The 21,670-nt window shown below is 34.1% G+C and overlaps 3 protein-coding genes and 1 non-coding gene across 6 annotated transcripts; 1 reads left to right on the top strand and 3 right to left on the bottom strand.

Annotated features, from left to right (window-relative positions):
- Positions 1-3,410: 3,410 nt before the first annotated feature.
- Positions 3,411-8,025, bottom strand: LOC133854671 (uncharacterized). Of its 2 annotated transcripts, none has more exons than XM_062290921.1 (6): positions 7,933-8,025; positions 6,433-6,625; positions 6,164-6,333; positions 5,150-5,432; positions 4,683-4,858; positions 3,411-3,688 (listed from the first exon to the last, which is right to left on the bottom strand). In XM_062290921.1, the coding sequence occupies exons 1-6, from the start codon at positions 7,937-7,939 to the stop codon at positions 3,522-3,524; spliced, it is 996 nt and encodes a 331-aa protein (XP_062146905.1). In that variant the 5' UTR covers positions 7,940-8,025; the 3' UTR covers positions 3,411-3,521. The 2 variants fall into 2 exon arrangements, with proteins under 2 accessions (XP_062146905.1, XP_062146904.1); XM_062290920.1 differs by having other exon boundaries at positions 6,433-6,628; positions 7,933-8,015.
- Positions 8,026-9,045: 1,020 nt separating this feature from the next.
- LOC133854481 (serine carboxypeptidase-like 17) lies at positions 9,046-13,385 on the bottom strand. Its single transcript, XM_062290707.1, has 14 exons — positions 13,157-13,385; positions 12,906-13,051; positions 11,819-11,895; positions 11,607-11,729; positions 11,412-11,514; positions 11,229-11,266; positions 10,973-11,074; positions 10,770-10,856; positions 10,443-10,595; positions 10,220-10,291; positions 9,987-10,105; positions 9,788-9,901; positions 9,396-9,450; positions 9,046-9,299 (listed from the first exon to the last, which is right to left on the bottom strand). The coding sequence occupies exons 1-14, from the start codon at positions 13,297-13,299 to the stop codon at positions 9,216-9,218; spliced, it is 1,416 nt and encodes a 471-aa protein (XP_062146691.1). The 5' UTR covers positions 13,300-13,385; the 3' UTR covers positions 9,046-9,215.
- A 4,058-nt stretch (positions 13,386-17,443) lies between these two features.
- On the top strand, positions 17,444-17,537 carry TRNAY-GUA (transfer RNA tyrosine (anticodon GUA)). The gene is made up of 2 exons: positions 17,444-17,480; positions 17,502-17,537. It is a non-coding gene; the product is annotated as a tRNA-Tyr (tRNA).
- An 812-nt stretch (positions 17,538-18,349) lies between these two features.
- LOC133854648 (MATH domain and coiled-coil domain-containing protein At3g27040-like) lies at positions 18,350-20,837 on the bottom strand. 2 transcript variants are annotated; one of them, XM_062290895.1, is made up of 6 exons: positions 20,643-20,837; positions 20,125-20,263; positions 19,864-20,033; positions 19,053-19,335; positions 18,794-18,966; positions 18,350-18,644 (listed from the first exon to the last, which is right to left on the bottom strand). In XM_062290895.1, exons 1-6 carry the CDS (start codon positions 20,701-20,703, stop codon positions 18,490-18,492), a joined length of 981 nt encoding a protein of 326 aa, XP_062146879.1. In that variant the 5' UTR covers positions 20,704-20,837; the 3' UTR covers positions 18,350-18,489. The 2 variants fall into 2 exon arrangements, with proteins under 2 accessions (XP_062146879.1, XP_062146878.1); XM_062290894.1 differs by having other exon boundaries at positions 20,125-20,266.
- Positions 20,838-21,670: the final 833 nt, after the last annotated feature.

Here is a 21,670-nt window from a genome sequence, read left to right on the forward strand (position 1 = left end):
GATGTAGGTATTTGTAATATTCGCAATATGCGAATATCACTTTTAGATATTCGCATTCGTGCCATGTTTTTCCCAACCACATTCACGCAGTTGTTGCGCTCATTTTCCACTATCCATAAATTAGATGATGGGCATTCTTTGGATCTCTATTATGACTTATTTTAAACGATATTAAAAAAATAAAAATTAAAAGTTATGCCGATTTTTTTTTCTCTATTATGACCTATTTTAAACAATTTTTTTTAAAACAAAAATTATGCCCATTTTTTGTGTTTTGGGCTTTTTTTTAAAAAAAAAAATTAAGCCCTAGTCTTTCGAAATTTGCCCACCCATCCACTAAGGATATTATCGACCCCCTAAAAATGAGATTAACCTTGTCATATTTGCAAAAACACATACCAGGCATGGGGAACGTTTGATATTCTGAAAATCTGCTTGGCCTTACTCGTGAGAAAGATTTAAACCCTAATGTGCTTTGTAGTTGTAGCCCTACAATCCACTACTTATATATCCTTCTTAAAATTCCTAGCTTCACTCTTGTCTTTAATTACTACTGTCAGATTCTTGTGTCAATCACGAAAGTTAATTATGCCATCCTTTTTCACTTTGGTTTGTATTTTTAAAAAAATAATAATAAAAATAAAATTCCAATCTTCATCTTTTCATTTATTCATTTTTTCTCTTCTTCTAGGACTTTATCTTGTCCTCAATTCTACTTCTCCTTTATTCCTTGCTTTGGTTTTGGTAAAGTGGCTGATGAGTCTATCAGATTAATTAGTATATTAGAGATGAGCATGAGTTTTAACATGAATCTTATATATTTTCTTGAAAAGGATTAGGATAATTTAGAAAAACATGAGAGTGGATATCTCAATAAGCTAGCATATATATTTTTTGATTTTAAAAGAAAAATGATATATTTAAACTGAAACAGAACAATTTTACTCATATTGAAATGCAATTATGAAAACTCATTTTGTTGGTACAGTACTTTTCGGTATGTTGTGGACAGCATGCTCTACAATGTTCTTCATGTTCCACTATCGCTGCAAAACAAACAAAGTCAAGAGAACATGCCAGGAGTTAGCCGACACTCCTCCATCTTATGCATAACTTAGGCTTGGCAATTTTGACACGACCCGTAAATCCGACACGAACACGACACGAATATATAGGGTTTGGGTTTAGGCTATAACTCGTTTATGACCCATCAACCCGTTTATGATACATTTATGACCTATCAACTTGTTTATGACACGTTTATCATTCATCAACCCGTTTATAACATATTTATAACGCGATAATTACATATTTTTTATCAAATTAGATAAATGGGTTGACACGCTAACCCGATGGGTTGACACGCTAACCCGATGGGTTGACACCCCAACTAAATGGGTTGACACGACAACCCAAATTGCCAAGCCTAGATTAAATCAGTGTTTCTGTGTAAAATATGCACAAATATAATAAAATCAGTCTTAGGTTTATACTTGGTGTAAGAATCTATTTATAGGATGAGAGGTAGAGGCAAACCTACATTAGGGTTCTGCCTCCCACTTGACGGCTTGACCTAATTATATTTAATTAAGATTGCCCCAACAAGGTGAGCATTACTATATATTAAATTTCAATATTTTAAGAAAGAAAGAAAAAAAAAAGTAAAAGAAGATATTAAATTTCAATTCATCCTAGACTTTCGTTTAGTAAAGAAGTCAAGTACTTTTCTCCTTTTATGATCCCTTTTTCTTTTTCTTTTTTTGGAGGATCCCTTTTATGATGAGAAATGATAAAAACACTCACAATGCACAACAATAACACAACACCAAGGCACATTGAAGTGGGGTCTACACATTGAGTCCCACCCCAATGTGCCTTGGTGTTGTTCCATTGTTGTGCACAAAGAGTGTAAGGATCACTCCCCTTTATGATCCCTTCTTTATTCTTTCGGTTTCTAGTCTTCTAGTAGTTTATTCTTAGACACTTCTAAAATCTATTTAAGTCATCCTTATCATATAAATTATAAAAGAATTGTGTAACATATATATAAATATAATATCATCTTACCAACCCACACCTCTAGATTTCCTTGTTTGTCTTGTTAATTAGTTTGTATAACATACATTATTAGACCGAATAAAAACTAATTCACACGACAAAAAAGAAATGTCTTAATTAATAAAGGCTTAAGAAATTGGCGAAAATTTTTAGTTTTTCAAAAAAAATTCCCTTACCTTTCTCTCTTTCGTGTATATATATACTAGTTAAACACTTAAACGTTCAGGGTGGCCATGCTAGCCATATCCTGCCATCCCCATCCTTAGGTTAGGTGGTTAAGTGGTCAAATTTGGTATGCCTACCTGTTATGATGACGTTTCTCCCTTGATTTAGAGAACTCATGGTAGACTGATCACACACAATACAAGTTCTACATGCTATTGTATGTGACATGTATGTATCTTGGGATCCTGGAGAGGCGTAGTCCAAAGATCCCATTTTTGCCTTTTTGGTGTAAGTCTTGTCAAAACTCCTTACCTACAAGACAATTGATAAGTCTTAACACCGAGTGGCCATGTTGATCGAGTTTTAACTAATGAGGTGTGACCCTGATTAGCGATTGAGATTCACCATTCATAATCGAGAGCTGATAATGGACCCCGATCATGAATGGGCTTATTCAGGTGGACCTCCTGGTAGTCAGTTGAGGAAACAGGCCTTCGTACAAGGGTCCGATTCCTAACATAAGATAAGTAAAATATTTAATTGAAATGAGAGAGATAAGATGTGGAGTAAAGGTTCAAAATCAGGACTTCTATTCTGATACCATATTAAATCACCATTTATTTTAAAAACTTAAACTTTTAATCATGTTTTCGTTATTCACCTCTCATTTCAATTAAATTAAATATTTTATGTGTTGAATCTTCTTTAATCTAACAATTAAAGGAACTTTATTCAGCCGAAGTTGCAACCGAACGTCTCTGTGGCCCCTTGTGAAACACTTATGTTCGACCTGTCTTCGACTAGGATTGGGACCGATGCTCCTAATTAAAGGTATTTTGTAAAACTCAGTTATTTAGCCTCGTTTGAATTTTGTATGACCGCCCTTACGACCGAGCCTCTCTAAAATGTAAAGCTTGAACTTAATTTAACATACTTGAACTCCTCGTTCAAACTCATTTCGACTGGCAGTCTCTAATCTTCAACACGATTTGGACTCTAACTCAAAAACCAACTTGACAACTTAACTTGGACTTATAATCAAACTAGTTTTGACCCTTAACTTGTCCAACAACTTGGTACTGAAACTCCATGTTTGCAGACCTTGATCGTTTCCATAGTAATTTGTCTAATTACCAAAATTATCCTAGCTTTAGAGAATGCTAATTAATTATGCTATGAGCAGCAAATATGAAAAGCACATTTATTACCACAAATAAAAAGTTGGGTTATTGCAACTTGATCACCAACAAGTAATAATTGTTACAAATTCGTTCAACCGTCAAACCCAAGCAGCTTCATCACTTCTTTTCAATAAAATTCTTGACAATAGATATTATTTCAATCTCTGCTTCAACAAACAAAGTGTCATTGAGAAGGAAGCCCCTTGATGCATCCTTGAGCTCAGTTTGCAGCAAGAACTTTGGGTAATCGTAGCCTCTAGCCGAGCGTGAGAACCAATTATTATCTGCAAAAGAGAACTCTTTGAAAATACTTTCCAACCAATTAAAACAACCTACAATAAGGAAAAGCTCTTCCAAAGTATTGAGGAACAAATTTCTTATCCTCATATATATATATATATATATGTATGTATGTATGTATGTATGTATGTATGTATGTATGTATGTATTTTGTGAAACAGATTTTACATAAGCTGAAGTCACAAACATGTTAATCTGTTGCATCAAGACCTTGTCATAATATTAGATGACAGGTGTATATATAGATGCGGAGGTAGGTATTTGTAATATTCGCAATATGCGAATATCACTTTTAGATATTCGCATTCGTGTTATGTTTTTCCCAACTACATTCACGCAGTTGTTGCGGTCATTTTCCGCTATCCGTAAATTAGATGATGGGCATTCTTTGGATCTCTATTATGACTTATTTTAAACGATATTAAAAAAAATAAAAATTAAAAGTTATGCCGATTTTTTTTTCTCTATTATGACCTATTTTAAACAATTTTTTTTTAAAACAAAAATTATGCCCATTTTTTGTGTTTTGGGCTTTTTTAAAAAAAAAAATTTAAGCCCTAGTCTTTCGAAAATATATTGATTTAACATTATTTTTACCTTTTTGTCTAAATGTTAGACGAGAAAGCAATACAACCAACCAAACATTGTACATTTCACATGTACCAAATCTAAAACAATATTCTTTTAGTGAATTAATTATATATAATATATAATATATAAAAAAAATATTCACCCGCATGTATACCCCTAAATATCAATATAAGAAGAGTAATGCTACACATCATCCCCTTATCCTCTTTTTGTCCTCCCAAATTTGATGTGGCTCTTAAAATTACCATTGAATTTATGATAGATCATTATTGAATTTTGATCCAATGGTGATTTTAAGAGCCAAATCAATTTTGGGAGGATAAAAGGAGGACAAGAGGATGATGTGTAGCATTACTCATATAAGAAACAGCAGAAGTGCGAGTTCACCTGTAAGCTCTGCATGCTTTTCCGAGGTCGATCTTTGGTCCTTTATACGCAGGGCGTACCTAGCATACAATTTTCCTTTGGGGGGAGGAACTTCCCAATCACCCAACGATAAAAACAACTTAATATAGATTTTACCATCTTGATTTGAAACTGCTCTTGGATATAGCTTCAGCTCCCTAAGTTCAATGGAGAAATAGGTAACTTATCACCACATAAGCAAGCCAATTGTAGGGTGCGTTTGTAATTGCGATTACGTAAACAAAAAGTGTAATTTTAAACCAAATCGTTTGAAAATTGCGTTTTTAAAAAAATTATATTTTAAATCGCAGACAAGAGTGTACAATTTTTAAAAGCTAACTTGCGAATTTTACAAGCCAAACTGTAATTTTTAAATCGTAGTTTTTGAAATTGCAAACCCGAACAGAGCAGAGATCATGGGGTGTAGAAATATGTAAAATGACACGTACCATTTGCGCGCTCCAACTATGAACTCCATCAAAAGATATTCACTATTTATTGATGAAAACCTGCTAAAACTCCAAGTTCGGATGCCTGTGATTGGAGGACTCAACATGGATAGACACTCTCCTTTACCAGTATAATTTGTGACAAAAACCTCAGCGCCAAATACACATGAGTCATCAATAAGGTATCCATTAGAAGGATCACAAAAGTCACAAAGGGAGAGAAACTGTGCAAACCCCCAATCGGTTTTCATTGTATGAAAGAGCCTTACTTCGCTATTAGCATCTACACAAAGGAACAAACATCATTATCATTATCCAAGAAAACACCAAGTATTAGAAGAAACTCAAATCCGTTTCTTTCGGTGTAAAATATTTTCCGTCGAAAAATGTTAGGGAGAATTTCACTTAAGGGGTCTTTCGCTAGGATTTTCCTTTAAATCCTCTCAAAATTTCTAAAACACCCTTCTTATTTTTTAGGAAAAAAAAAATGGCTAGGACTTAGGTGTTGGTTAGAATTTAACGGAATTTGTAAAAATACCCTTGACTGAATCTTTGAAAAAATTTATAAATTTTTTTAAAAAAAAAAATTAAACACATGGGTATTTTGAGAATTTTTGTAGGATTTAACGGAAAATCTTAACGGATGACTCCTAATTGAGACTTTCTGAAAAATAGATATCCTAAATTGAGACGTTTTGAAATTCATGTACATTTTTTCAAAAATGGTGAAAGCTCACTACCCTTAAGTGAAGTTCTTCCAAAATGTTTTAGAAAAATCAATTTTCAGGAAACGCCAAACTCGGAAAAAGATTTACGAAATTTAGAAATTGAAATAATTTTCCGAAACTAAAGAAAATTTTTTCGTCAAACCGAAAATACTTTTGGTCACATCAAACACAAGCAAACACGAAAAACATTTCTTAAAAATATTTTACGCTGAAAAATCATAGCCTCAATTACAAATAATATTTTTTTTTTTTTTTTTTTGCCATTTGTATAAGAGAAGCTATGTACCTTGCAGTGTCAAGTACTCGCCCCGAACCTGATCAAGAACAAACAATCTACAGATTGCATTAACCTTCCAACCAAGAGGTAAAGAATCTGTTTCTGCAATCACCAAGTAGAGTGATATGTGTCCCCTCCCATTACATTCTTTCCTTCCATTTGGATACAAAGACAGTCTCCTAAACAAGGAAAAGAACCAAAAGGCCAGATACTAAAATCTATCAGTAACACAAACAAAGCCAATAACATATTCACGACAAAACTGGATTCAAACATACCATTTATAGCCACCAGATTCGAACACGTCTGACTCATACTTCTCCTCTTTGTCCGCTGGAAAGATCGCTAAGATATTCGAAAATGACTCAATCTTAAATGTGTAGTGAGTTGGTGGCAGCTCTCTTGTTGCTAGCAGCGCTCTTGTTGGTGGCAGGCATGGTACTGAAGCAGGAATTGCTGGTTGCAGGCATCCTACTAAGTAGGAAAAGATTGATTAGCTATTTCGAGTGAGTCAAAAACTCTCAGATATGAAAAAGTGAAAAACAAATATATGTCTGAGAACAACAAGATAACATCATGTCACTTGAAATCTTATTGCTACTACCTTATCTCGATAGTATCCCTTGATAATAGAAAAATGTTGGGGAGACGCTTTGGGAAAGTCCTTTTTAGTGAACTCATTATATAGCATTGTTGAGACACCACACAACCCAAAAGCTTAAACTCATGAGTTTAAGCCCAACAATGCTATATGAACTCAACACTCTTCTTATATATTAACAATGTAAGACACTTAATTTGGCCTTGGTTTTCTATTTTTAATTTTTTTTTTATCTTTAATTTTTAAAATAATTTTTTGTTTTGTATTTATATAATTTTAAGAATTTTTATTATTTTATTAAAGGTAATTTTGTTATTTGGAGACATTGACATTGTTTGATAATTTTGAGAAAAAATATTGACATAATTGATAAGTTGGAGGGCATATTCACAATTTAATAATAGTTTAAGAGAATATTTGTATTTTTTTCAAAATATTTTGGTGAGCTCTAGAAACTTAAAATGGAAAATTCGGTCCTTTTGCACACAATTCTTGGTACTAATTTTTATTATTTTGTGGACACCTGGCCCAGTGTGTGGCCTACATTCGGCCTAATCATTTTTTTGACATTTAATGGTATTGTTTGATGACCTTGGCCCAAGTTGGACCTATTTTCAGCCCAAGTTGTTGGGCCTATTTTCGGCCTATTGTATATCCACTATCCAGCTATATATGGACATTATATTAAGGCAATTGAAGTCAATTCATTTGTTTTTTTTTTTTTTTTTCAAATAATATAATTCAATTCAATTGTAGTTTTTTTCAATTTATGTATTTCCCAAAGCTTATAAATAGAATTTTTTTTTTTTTTCCATATTAGAATTCAGTTTATTAATACTTGTATTGCCCATTGTTCACAATTCAATTTGTATTTTCATATTACAATTTACAAGTATATTTAGTTCAAAAATTGGATTAAGGCCATCTTAAAAAGCTCATAAAAAAAAAAAAAAAAAAACAGGCCCATATAAATTAAATCTATAGTTAAAAACAAATCAAAAACAAAAACAAAGTCTCAAAAAGAGCCTAAAATGCAAAGCGGATGTCACGGACAATTAATAAAACAAATTGACCGCCCGTGTTTGGTTATCGGCGGATTTTGCCCACCCATCCACTAAGGATATTATCGACCCCCTAAAAATGAGATTAACCTTGTCATATTTGCAAAAACACATACCAGGCATGGGGAACGTTTGATATTCTGAAAATCTGCTTGGCCTTACTCGTGAGAAAGATTTAAACCCTGATGTGCTTTGTAGTTTTAGCCCTACCAATCTCTAACTACGAACATGCACTACTTATATATCCTTCTTAAAATTCCTAGCTTCACTCTTGTCTTTAATTACTACCGTCAGATTCTTGTGTCAATCACGAAAGTTATGCCATCCTTTTTCACTTTGGTTTGTTTTTTTTAAAAAAATAATAATAAAATTCCAGTCTTCATCTTTTCATTTATTCCTTTTTTTTCTTCTTCTGGGCCTTTATCTTGTCCTCAATTCTACTTCTCCTTTATTCCTTTCTCTCCTTCGTGTATACATGCTAGTTGAATGTTCACGGTGGCCATGCTAGCCATATCCTACCATCCCCTATCCCTAGGTTACCTGTTATGATGGTGTTTCTCCCTTGAATTAAAGAACTCATATATAGTAGACTCATCACACGCAAGTTCTATATGCTATTGCATGTGACATGTACGTATATTGGGATCCTGGGGAGAGGCGTGGTCCAAAGATCCTATTTTTGTCTTTTTGGTGCAAGTCTTGTCGATGCTCCTTACCTACAGGATAGTTGATAAGTCTCAACATCGATTGGCCCTGTTGATTGAGTTTTAACCAACTAGGCGTGACCTCGATTAGCGATCGAGATTCACTATTCATAATCGAGAGTCGTTAATGGGCCCCGATCTTGAATGGACTTATTCGGGTGGACCTCCTGGTAGTCAGCCAAGGAATTGGGCCTATGTACAAGGGCTCGATTCCCAACATAAGGTAAGTGAAATATTTAATTGAAATATGAGATAAGATGTGGAGTGAGGGTTCAAACTCAGGCCTTCTGCTCTGATACTATGGTAAATCACTACTTATCCCAAAAACTTAAGCTAGTAGTCATTTAATCAATACTTTAACAGTTTTCTTAACTACCAATTATTATTTTTTTGCTTACACCATCAAACTTAAAAAAGTGATATTTGAGTCCCTCAAACTATCATTATGTAACAAAAAGGCCATTCCATTTACAATAATTGTCAAAATAGAGTTTTTTTTTTTTCAAAAAAAAAAAAAAAAAAGGGTGTCCGAATCACTCACACACTCGGCCACCTCCAGAATTCAAAAGGGGACCCTTAATTAATTTTAGAATTTTCAAGGACCAAGACAACAAAATTTTATCCAATGCATCGGTTCCTTACTGACATACAACATAATTCTCAAAAATTAATGTTGAAAATAATACCCTGTTTTATTACAAAGGATAATAAGCAAGCCACCTATCTAACATGGCATAACATTCCTTAGCCTTGTATTCTGGAGCAACATGACCCGCACCCTGTGAAGCACAGTTGAGTTCATAATTAAGTATCTTTTAATATTTTCTTATAAAGATTGTTTGGGATAATAATCAATTTAAATGAATCTTTATTACCTTTACAGTTGCATAATTCAGAGTAAAATCATTATTTGTAAACTTCTCGGTGTATCTGCAGCAACATATATAAATATAACATTAATAGAGTAATGAAACTTAGAGTTTGACAATTTTTTACACGACTCGCAAAATTAATACGAACTAAACACAAAATTCGCTAGTTAATTAGGGTTGATGGGTTGAGTTATGGTTGACCTATATATATAATCTTTATACCCATGTCTCGATACGACCTACGAATCCGACACGAAATTGAATTAGCGGGTTGAGAGGTCTGATCCGTTTAATTAAATGGGTCAGGTTATGTTTGACTTATATAGTCTTTAACCCATACTTCGACATGACTCGAACTCGACACGTAAAAAACGAGTTAATAAAGTGAAACTTACCCAGCAACTTGGCCATCCACATACCACGCCCGCCAAATGTCGGAAATAGTCAAATTTAGATAACGGATCCAATTTTGCGTACCAATATGGGTAACAGACATGTCATGATCACCGCTGAAGGAAAAATAAAATAAAATAAATTATTAATTAATTAAAAAACAAAAACAAAAAAATTGGAAAGGGAGTAACAAGAAATCACCTGTATATAAGAGCACGAAGGTTTGTGTCACTAAGATTCTTATGGTAATCAACACTACTAAGGACAGTCTTTGTATAAGCTATGCTGCTATTGCACCTTTTCCAAACACCAATTGTTCCCTGTTTACAATATCATTTCTTTCTTTAATAATTAACTTTAATTTTTTTCAATTTTTTTGGGTAAAATTTGTATCATTATTATGTGAATATTAATGTCGGTAGAAAAATACATACGTTTGTAACGTTAAGGGCTGCTCGCACGCTCTTATCATTAGCCCATACGGCCGACAGCACATAATTATATTCCTGAAAGGAAAATGCATGCATTAATTACTTAGTTCTCACTCTTTTCTGGATGAAAATCATGCAATCTAAAGTTCTGTTTGTTTCGATGTAAAATATTTTTTTTTACACCGAAACAAACGGAACTGAAAAGTAAAGAGCTGAAATTTATTACCCGACACCAACTTGCAGGCTCTGTTTGAGAAAGGAGACTCTCGTCAAAGTTCTCTTCCAGATATCTTCTCTGTAGGTAGTCTTTACTTGATCTTGGAGATGCAGTTTGACAATTAGGCTCCAGAACTTGCATTAGGTTTATTTGAAGAAGCAACTGCATTCATATATTTTAAAAAAAGGTTCAAAATCGTTATACAATTACAAGTATTAATCGAATGACTGGTTTTTACTGCCGGTTGCATAACAGTCTATTAAATAGCGTTACTCGTCTCAATAATTGTTAGAAAACAATCTAATCATATCGCGAAGTGGTACAAGAGCATTCGACCTCATCAATGGCTTGAATATCTAACACACATTGTACGTTGCTGTCATTTACATTCACAAAATCACCATTGCAGCTTTCTTTCGCGGACTACAAAAGCACAAAACATGGCTTGATTAATTAGAGTGATTTAATACAAGCTAATTAATTAAAAGAAGATATAGATCATACAGTCATATAGATATATATATATATATAATATACACCTCATAGAGTTCGTCTGATATTAGTGTCAAGCGGTGGCCAAATGGGATTCTTGAATTGTCATCAATGAATGAATCTGTCTTTGGGTTTCCAAGCACATATCCCTGGTAAATTGAACCATGAGGATCATGTTTAGAGAACCTTAATTCTCAAGAAAACAAATAGCAAAGAGTTGTAATTAAGGCATTATTGACTAATTAAGTCAATCTGATCATTTCAACAGATGAAGTTCAAGTTGTTGAATAAGAAATTATGTACCTTCAGATTCAAATATGGCTCTGGCTCATCTAAGTTACCTGCATCCAAAACAAAGCTTAATATCTCAGTTTCAAACAAAAGGGGTTCATTTTTTTTTTTAACAAGAGCTGTTAGACATCGTTCCATTGTACGGAGATGTATAGCAGATGTAGAGCGGAATGATGGAGCTAGAATACTCTTTACCATTAAAAATCTCTTGAACGATAATAGGAAGAGGAATGCCCGAATATGAATCACCACCAATGTAGAGTATATTCTCCAAATACTGAGGGTGTTGTATCAACCACTGCAAATCAATCCATTTTCATGAATATATGCTTTCATCGATCATTTCACAAACACCCAATAGGCTCATTTTCTGGGCCGATTTCCACATACCTTCTTTAGAAACTGATAAATCTGTGATGCAGATTCAAGGTCATCAATATAGTAGCCTTCTTGGGTTGTTGAGTAAGAGAATCCAGTGCCCACTGGTGCGTCTACATATAATATGTTGAGTCCCTGCAGAAATTAAGAGAAAAAAGTCTTGTTAAAACTAGTCAATAACCATAAATAGAAGTTAGCCATGGCAAATATATGAGATTTCTTACCAGTGTCCACGTATATGGGTTGTAATGGAGGGATGGTAAGCTACCGTTGTAATCTACATAAGTGAAACCCAATGGACCTGCAAAATTATGGACCAACATGACCCAACTGTAATCTACACTAGCAGTAGCTAATAACTAACTTTCCTCTTAACGACTTTTTTTAGCCGCATTTCCGAGGCTCTAAAGCAAATAATGGATCGAACTCCCAACTGTAGGTCCTAATGAAAAAAAAAAGATATATATATATATATATATATATATATATATATATATATATATGTATCTCTACTTAACCCCTTAAATTTTTATTATTTTTGCAACTAAATGTATCAAACTTTAAAAAAAAAAAAAAAATCAATCTCATCCATCCGTCAAGATTTTCTGTTAATTTATAACGAAGGCGGTTGAAATTTCAAAAATACCCTTATTTTTAAAAACATAGTTGGGGGAAGAGTCTAGGGACCCACGTTGTGATCTGTGGCCGTGGGTGATCACCACCAGACCTTGCCGTGGGTCACCAGACACCACGCGATTGTGGGTCGGATAGTATGGGTGACCACATTGGGTTGTGATCCATGATGAGTCACTTGTGATTTACGGTGGGTCACACCTAGTCAATTTTTTTTTTTATATTAAAAAAAATTATAATTTAAGGGTAATTTTGTAATTTTATAAAGTTTATAGGGGTTTAAGTGTCAATTTACCATTTGACTGTCTGATTTAACCTCAAACCTTAATGGGATGGGTGAGACTGCAAAAAAATTGAAAGTTCGATCCACCAAATTGAGAGTTTTTCGCAAATGTAACGAAAGTTCGAGAGGCTAAGTGAAGTTTTCCTTAAAAGAAGTTAACTTTTCTCTTTTTCTCATGGAAAACTCTAAATAAAATCTAAACTCCTGTTGAAAAAACCATAACATTTACATCACCCAAGTCAAACCCTTAACCATCTTCGACCCATTTTCATACAACTAATTTTCAGATTTATTATTGAATTTGTAGGACCCAATAATGAGTTGAATAGGAGATGAGTATGAATGGATTTATATCATTTCTACAAAAAGAAAAAAAGTATTGGAAAGAAAGGTACCGCTTTCATAAAGGAAGGCAGAGAGAACAGAGCAGCCAGGGCCTCCCGTAAGCCATAGCATGAGAGGATCTTCGGAAGGGCTCCTCTGAGATTCTACGAAATAGTAAAATAGTTGGGACTGGTTGTAATCGCCTACACTCACGTATCTGATGCACGTACAGATCCCCATCACCATTAAATCTTGTTATCACCGTCGATTACATGACAGAGAAATAAAAAAACACAATCTGAAAACAAATGGAAAACCTTACCCTGTTTCAAGACTGAAGGGAAGATCACCATCAAAACCAGGCAGCTTGGTGACGGTAGTCTGGGAGGCAGCAATGCCGGAGAAAACCAAAAGAAGAAGAACCTGCAAGCACATTGAGCTAAGAATTCCGCCACTGCTTTCCATAGCTTGAAACTGAAGTCACTCTTTCAATGCTCTGTTCCAAGAGCTTGTGTAGTATGCCACCATAAATAGACTGAAACGACAGGTTTAGAGCTAATTCTCTATTGGAGGCTAACGGTCATTCCTCGCCACCATAAATAGATTGAATAAAACGACAGGTTTATTTGAAGGGACCCTCCAGTCCACTTTAGAATAAGAAAGTTGGTTACGAACCTATCCCTGCAACCAAGCACCCAAAAGAATTACAACAATTAGGTTGAGGGCACGTGATATATGCAACAATCTTATATTTATATAGTTTCTCTGTTTTTCATTGAATATTGCATTTTTTTTTTTTAAATAACCAGAATGTCCGAGGCTTCGTCTTGATTAGTTTCGGGACACCATGTAAAGCACTTTTCTCCACATGGGTCGGATAAAGCTCATTCCTTTGGCCGCTAACATAGCTCCAAAAAATTACTTGCACTCGAGAGAAGTCAAACCTTAGACCTTATACTCGAGCCATTCCCTTGAGGTTTATTGAATAGAATTGGATATTGCATTTTGCTTCTAAAGTACAACCATTTAACTAATGTCTCCAACAACATTTAAACGACAAAAAAAAAATATATATATAGGATCATGTACTTCCACCAAGATGGTTGGTCGAGATGAATGGTCCAATGCAAAATATGAGTCCAGTCTAACGGTCATTCCTTGACGAGAAGAAGAAATCTAGGTAATATACCAAATTACTCATAAATAAGATGGCACGTGACAAATGCATGCACTTTTTTAGAGACACGTTTTCCGTGCAGTCTACCGTAAGATAAGGAGCATGCAAGCTAGCCTCTCTTTGCTTTTTTTTTTTTTTTTTTTTTGAAAAAATATTAATAACTTTCATTGCTCAATCAAAAAAATGGAGCAGATTGCTAGGAATTTTTTCCACCAATAAATGATATGTCTTGTTTAACGACCGTCTTTGCTAAACTATTTGCCGTCGTATAGTATTTACAACTCTGCTAGACTGTTATTATGTTTAACTTGCTAATTAGAAAACGAATTTAGGGTCGTTGAATATTATCCACAAGTTGTCCAAAACGACTCCGATTATGTCTTGCAGAGTTCACCGCATTTATTACTTTGAGTGCATCACCTTCTAATATAATATTTTGAAGCCCCTACTCTTTGCTAAAATCAGCGGTTTGGTATGCTGCTAGTGTTTCTGCTGCTACCGGTTGAAGATTACCCATTTTAGTCAAACTTCTGGCAGCAATTATGTGCCCCTCAAATTTTCACACCACTATACCGATACACATACGCCTATTGCCGGTGTCAACTGATGCATCCCAATTAACTTTGTATGTATCTGCTGGAGGAGGTGTCCACATTATTTGATCCCTGTCAATGGTAATATTGTTAGGTGGAGCAGCTTCTTTTAGACATGTCCACCAGGACCACCCTCATGGCATGCCCACATCAATGGCTCTGGCATAATTTTTTTTTTTTTTACATAATTTTAGTAACGTGTGTTCACACGTTACTAAAAATAACATATATTTTGTTTATACACGTTAGTACCACGCTTTTTTTTTATTTTATTTTTTAATTTAGTAACGTGTAAAAGTGTTACACGTTACTAAAACTAGTGATGTGATAAGTTTAACACGTTACTAATTTAAGTGACGTGCAAAACGCTTTTGCGCGTTACTATATATTTAGTAACGTGCGAAATTTTGCGCGATACTAAATAGTAAAGTGGTAACAATTTACACGTTACTAAAATAATATTACTAGCTGAGGGATTAGGAACGTGAAAATCACGCCACTGATTTCACGTTACTATAGTTTACTAACGTGCAAATGGCTTTTACACGATAGTAAACCTAGGTTACTAAAATTGAGAATTTTTGTAGTGACCGCAAAAACCTATTACAATTATGAGTGAAAATGCGAATGGATAATAACTGTCCGCATGCATATGACGGTTATCAAAACCCATTATTCTCATATGCATATACGAATAGCAGTTTTAAGGTATGCAGATGCTGTTATTAACTGCATCTGCATTCTCTTTATATATTATATATATTTAATTAAATGCATTAAAATGAAGTCGTTTTGAATTTGGTAAGTTTAGGACATTTATGTTTTTTTTCACTATCATCTCAAAGTCATACTTCACTAAATTTTTTACTTTTCTTTTCTTTTCTTTGGGTAATCCAAATCCAAATTACTTTATGAGACAATGATCATCTATGGTAAATAATCGTAAATTGTGTAACAAGTAAAATCTTACTTCATTTAAGTTTGCTTATATAATAATAACCGCATTACTTAATATTACATATAAATTTAAATAGTAATCTAAAATGTTCATTACCTCGATCATATACAGATAGCGAATAATAATTGCATTTAATAACTTCAATAACCATTCAGATGCAGATAATAATCACATAATGCAGATACCTAAAAGTGATAACTACATTATACATATGCGAATGCAAATATTATTAATAACCGCATCCACATTTTCACCCTTAATTACAATTCATCTCCAGTTAATTAAGAATATGAACCATGCATTTTTACTGTTTTTAGCATACAAGCCTCTTGAAATGAAAATTTATCAATGTAAAATAGGAATTTTAACCCTCGCAGCAAATTTAAAAAAAAAAAAAAAAAAAAAAAAAAAAAAAAAAAAAATTAATGCAAAGAACTTGTTAAATAAAGGGTTTAAACAGTAATGAACAAACCCATGCATGCTCATCAAGGAAACACTTCCCACGTGGAAACCCAGGGAACGAATCCCTAATTAAAAAAGGCACAATTTTAATAAGGAAATACAAATCAATCAAAATTAACTTTGTATTTTATTTCCTTTGTAATTAAATTTCTAAACATATTGTATAAATTCCCTAATGGATGAAGGAGACAAATCGTTCAACCAAATTCCTTTGTATTACCTAATCTTATATGGTATCAGAGCTCTAAAAGAACGACCCACGTTTCTATTGCACAGCTGCATGCCCTTCCTTCCTTCTTTGAAGCATTTTACCAAGCACCCTAACTTCAACTCGACGGCATCCTAATCCTCTAACTATTGCCTCTACCAAAACCACCACTGCATATCCAAATACAACCCAAACCATCCCCACGTACGGCTCCAGGCAGGCCTGACTTTAGACCTTATATTTGTCATTCACTTCTTATTTCAATTAAATATTTTACGTATTGGACCTCTTATTAAGGGGGATTTTGAATCCGCACGTGAGGAAGGGTATTAAAATATAAATTAAGTGATTAAATCCATCCCTTTCAAGAAAGGATTGTAAATTTTTTTTCTTAATTCATTTTATCTTACTCAATGGTAATTGTTTTGGGAAAAAAAAAAATCATTCATTTAATTTGAAAGCAATGGTTAGAATTTTAAGAACTTAATTATCAAATTATCCTAAGAAATCTATAAAAAAAAATATTAATATGAAGTAATATGTGATGAGTAAAAAAAAAAAATCTTGTTGTTTACTTAGTGTCCGTTTGGGTTTACGATTTCAAAAAGTGTGATTTTAAAATGTGCGAATTAAAAGAGTGATTTTTAAAAACATTGTTAAACGTTTAGCAAAATCGCAGTTTGGCCTTTTAAAATACTGCGTTTTCAAAAAAGCACACAATTGCCTGCAATTTGAATAAACATTTTTCTGCATTTTCAAATCACAATTTTTTAAAAACACAATTTTAAATTTCTTAATTACTTTTAAATTTCTTGAATTATTAATTAGAATAATTCAAGAAATTTAAAAGTAATTAAGAAATTGTTTGTAAGATTAGGGATATTTAAGGAGAAGCACCTTTTTTTTTTTTCATTAATGCTATTAAAAAAAGCATACGAGAATGACATGACATTAAAAACAAAAACATGTAATTCTCATATGTTTAGTGACACGTGATATTTTTAGAGACTGGACTAGAGGAATTTCTACGACCCAATTTGTATGAAATTTAATCCTTAAAATTCTCGGAAAATATTTTAAGAGGGAAAGAGCTTTACCATTAGTCTATTACCACTTGAAGTAGACTTTAGCTTTCCTAACGACTTCTTAAACAATTGTTAATGGATCAAAATAGTAAGTTATTATATTGTTAATAATGTAAAAGACATCAACCGACCTTAGCTCAGTTGGTAGAGCGGAGGACTGTAGTGGGAATATACCTGAAAAGCTATCCTTAGGTCGCTGGTTCGAATCCGGCAGGTCGGATTTTTCTTCTTTTTTGATATTTTCTCTAATAATACATATAGTTTTCCGAAATTTGTGATCTCCGAAGTCAAACTTCCATAAAACGAACTTAATTAACGAAGGAGCAGTAACAGGAGAAATAAGGTTTAAAATATTAATTTAAATATTTTATTTTATTTTTTAAAATTAAATTCAAAATTTTCTCTTATCTTATGATTTTAAGATAAGTGATTATACAACACAATATTTCAAACTCGACCATACAATTTATTCTATATTTTAATTAAAGATGTATTGGCCGGTCGTAAAGGCAAAATGTTTAATCTCCATTTCAATGACTCTACAGTTTACTCACGGTAGATGAATGCAAAATGTATTTAGTTTAGAGAACAAGATGAAAATGTTTTTGGAGAGTCTGGTTAACCATTTTATATAAACATTCAAAATGCATAAACCATTGATTGTGAATTCTATTGCTTCTCATTTTTCCCCATTCATATATTGCGAGGAAACGAGGAAGTTTGCGTTATAGCTCCTACCCGGCTTGTAGCTAAGCAAAAGGACTCTCTATGATAATGTACTTACCCTATTTCCAACCTCATATCTTCATCCAAACAATCGAAATTTGGGTTAAATTTACTTTAACCCCATCAACTAACAGTTATTTTTTATATAACCCCACGAACTAATAGGTGTGACACTTAGACTCATCAAACTATCAATTTATTGTAATTAAGCCCCTCCGTTAGGGTTGACCGTTAGTTGAGGGGGTTAAAATATATTTAACCCTCGAAAGTAACAAATAAAAACAAGGCCTAATTTGGCAACTCAAATAGCTAAAGTGAATGGATTGGAATAGAAATGCATAACAAGCGATCAAATATATGTTTACAACCCAAAATGAGATTCAGCTTGTTGTAACTTGACCAACAAGTAACTACTACAATATCAACAACTGTCAAAATAAGCACCTTCACTTCTTCCCAGTAAAATTTGTGACAACAGACATTATTTCAACCTGTGCTTCAACAAAAAAACTGCCTTCAAGCAACATAGAGGTCCGATCAAGGAAACCTCGATGAAAGTTGTAAACATAGCCCCTGGCCGATGTAGAGAACCAATTATGATCTACAAAAGAGAACACAGTGAAAATACTTTCTAACCAACACAACCTATGATAAGGAAAAGCTCCTTAAAAGTATGGTGGAGTCACAAACATGTTCATCTGTTGCACCAAGCATTTGTCATGATATAAGATAACAAAAAAGGGAGTTTACCTGTAACATCCTGGCGATATCCACCGACTTTTCGGTCCCTCACAAGCAGTGTATATTTAGCATACAATTTTCCTTTGGGGGGATGAGTTTCCCAATCACACAGTGATAAAAACAATTTCATACAGCTTTTACCATCATCATTTGAAACCGCATTCCGACATAGCTTCAGCTCCCTGAGTTCAATGGAGAAATGGTTAACTTCAGCAATTGAAGTGAGTCAATTCTAGTCACGGGGTGCAGAATCTAAAATGACACATACCATTTGTGCTCTCCAACTGTGAACTCTTTCGACACATCTTCCGCATACCGCAATGAAGAGGTTGTAATTTCCCAAGTACAGACGCCTGTGATTGGAAAATCCAAAATGGACAAAAGCTCCCCTTTACCAGTACATTTTATGACAAAAACCTCAACGCCAAATATGCAGGAGTCTTCAAGAAGGTATCCATTAAAAGGATCACTAAAAGTAGTGAGGGAGACAAACTGTGGAACTCCCCACTCAGTATTCATTGCATGAAAGAGCCTTACTTTGCCATTAGCATCTGCATAGAGGAACAAGGTCAAACCACAGGGACCAATTTAGTAATTTTCCCTTTTAAAAAAAAATACCGAGTTCAAGAAGAAACTTAATTTCACATATTTTCCAAACATCTCTCCACTACTTATGCCGCTATCGGTGAAGCTCAAGCCGCTCTTTTAGCATCTCAAATAGCTTCCTCTCTTGGGATCTACACCCTTGTTTTGGAAGGAGATACAATCAATATCCTCCTTGCCATTCAGCAGCCGGCTCTTTTCAAAGACTGAAATTTTGCTTCCATTATTTCTGATATCATCGTTAACTTGCTATCTTTGTATAGCTAGTCTCTAAGAGTGCAAATTACCATGCACATTGTTTAGCTCAATGGGCCGCTTCCAACCTTGTGTTTGGAAGCATTCCCACTTAGCTACCCATTCTTGATCTTTTATTCAGATTAATAATGGGAAAGACCCCTATTGTAACCTTTTCCCTATTTGGCTTTAGGAAAAAAAAAATGCACATATTTTATTAATAGATGTATCAGAGAAGCTACCTTGGAATGTCAAGTACTCGCCCCGAATCTGATCCAGCACAAACAATCTACAGATTGCATTAACCTCCCAACCAAGAGGTAAAGAATCTGTTTCTGCAATCACCACGTAGAGAGATATGCTTCCCTTCCCATTACATATATTCCTTCCATTTGGGTAAAAAGACAGCCTCCTAAAGATCAAAAGAGCCAAAACACTATTAAAATCTAACCGGAACAAAAAATCAATGATATAAGTTCACAAGAACAAGAGTTCAAAGATACCATTTATAGCCACCAGATTCAAACACGTCTGAGTCATACTTTGCCTCTTTGTTCCCTGGAAACATCTTCAAGATTTTCGAAAATGACTCCACCTTAAATGTGTAGTGAGCTGGTGGAATACTTCTTGTAAAGCTAGCAACTTCTGTGGACAGTAGGATCATTTAGATTACTTCACAATTACCTCAAATATATTGACACATAATTTCACAAAAGAAACTAGGAATTTGATACGAAGTTTGGAACCCATTATAATAGAAATGATTCAAGATAATGTGATGCCCCAAATCCCAAAAAGCCATTCTACTTTACTCTTCGAAATTTTGGGTTCAAAGTTTTCAAAAGAAAGTTTCCATCTTTTCCAAGCACAGCCTGAAAATGACCCATTTCCGGGGAGTGGGAGAATGAGATTAACCTTCTCCCAATTTACGACAACAACCGAAGATACCCACAAAAACGGTGAGCTTCCTATGTCTTCTGACTCTATGATATGGCTTCAGAGAGAGACAGAGAGAGCATACCGGGTGAGATAGAATCGCATTGAGGGATGGAATCGCATCGTCTTTCAACTTTTTTGTCCATGACATGCAACACTTCGATATTCCCTGAAATCTGCTTGATTTCTTGTGAAAAAATATGTAAACTCCAGCGTGCATGGATAGTGAAGAAGATCTCCTACCTTGACTCTGGTCTGGGAAGTCTTCCGTTCCCTTTAAAATGGGAGAATAATAGGTGTTAAAAAGAAATCTAACGTCTAAATAAACCACGTCACTTATTAAAGAAAAAAAAAAAAAAAAAAAGGAGCTAAAAGACAACGCAAGTCTCGTCAACGTCAAAGCTGGCTCAAAAAGTTAACTGTAGAATGAAAAAGAAGGCTGCTTTGATATGATATGCCGGAATAATTGCCGGAGCCACTTCCTTAAAGAAGAAAAAAAGGGTTAAATAGGGTATTGATTTATGTGTTTTAACCTTTTCCTTTTCCTTTTCCTTTCTCTTCTTTTTCTTTTTTTTTTTCCTTTTTTTTTTTTTATGTGATTTAATTTTACTTTGGATTTGGCTACGAATAAAGATGATGCCTCCATCTAAATTTCCATTTAAAAACTAATGATAATCTACGTGTTTACTTTTAAGTATTGACACATGTTCTATGCATTAAAAAAATATTAAAAAAAATAAAATAAAAATTTTTAAAAAAATGAAAAAATAAAAACAAAACAAAATGAGGAGTACCGGTATGAGGATGGCCAAACCACCCTCATGGCCATTGGGTGTGGCGGCCAAAGAGCCAAAAAAAAAAAAAATACAATTAATTGGGTTTGGCCCTTGGGGTGGCCAAACAACTCCTAAGGCCCACGAGGCCACCCCCAGACCGGTAGCCGAACCACCATCGTGGCCCATGGGGATGGTTTGGCCACCACCAAAGGCTAAAGATTAAGAAAATAAAAAGAAAAAAAAAATTAAGGGAGTTTGGGCTATAGGGGTGGTCCAACCGATTTGGGGTGGCCGAACCCACCCCTAAGCCAAGTGGGGGTGGCTCGGCTCTTGAGGG

Source organism: Alnus glutinosa, chromosome 13 (genome assembly GCF_958979055.1).
Source record: "Alnus glutinosa chromosome 13, dhAlnGlut1.1, whole genome shotgun sequence".
NCBI lineage: Eukaryota > Viridiplantae > Streptophyta > Magnoliopsida > Fagales > Betulaceae > Alnus > Alnus glutinosa.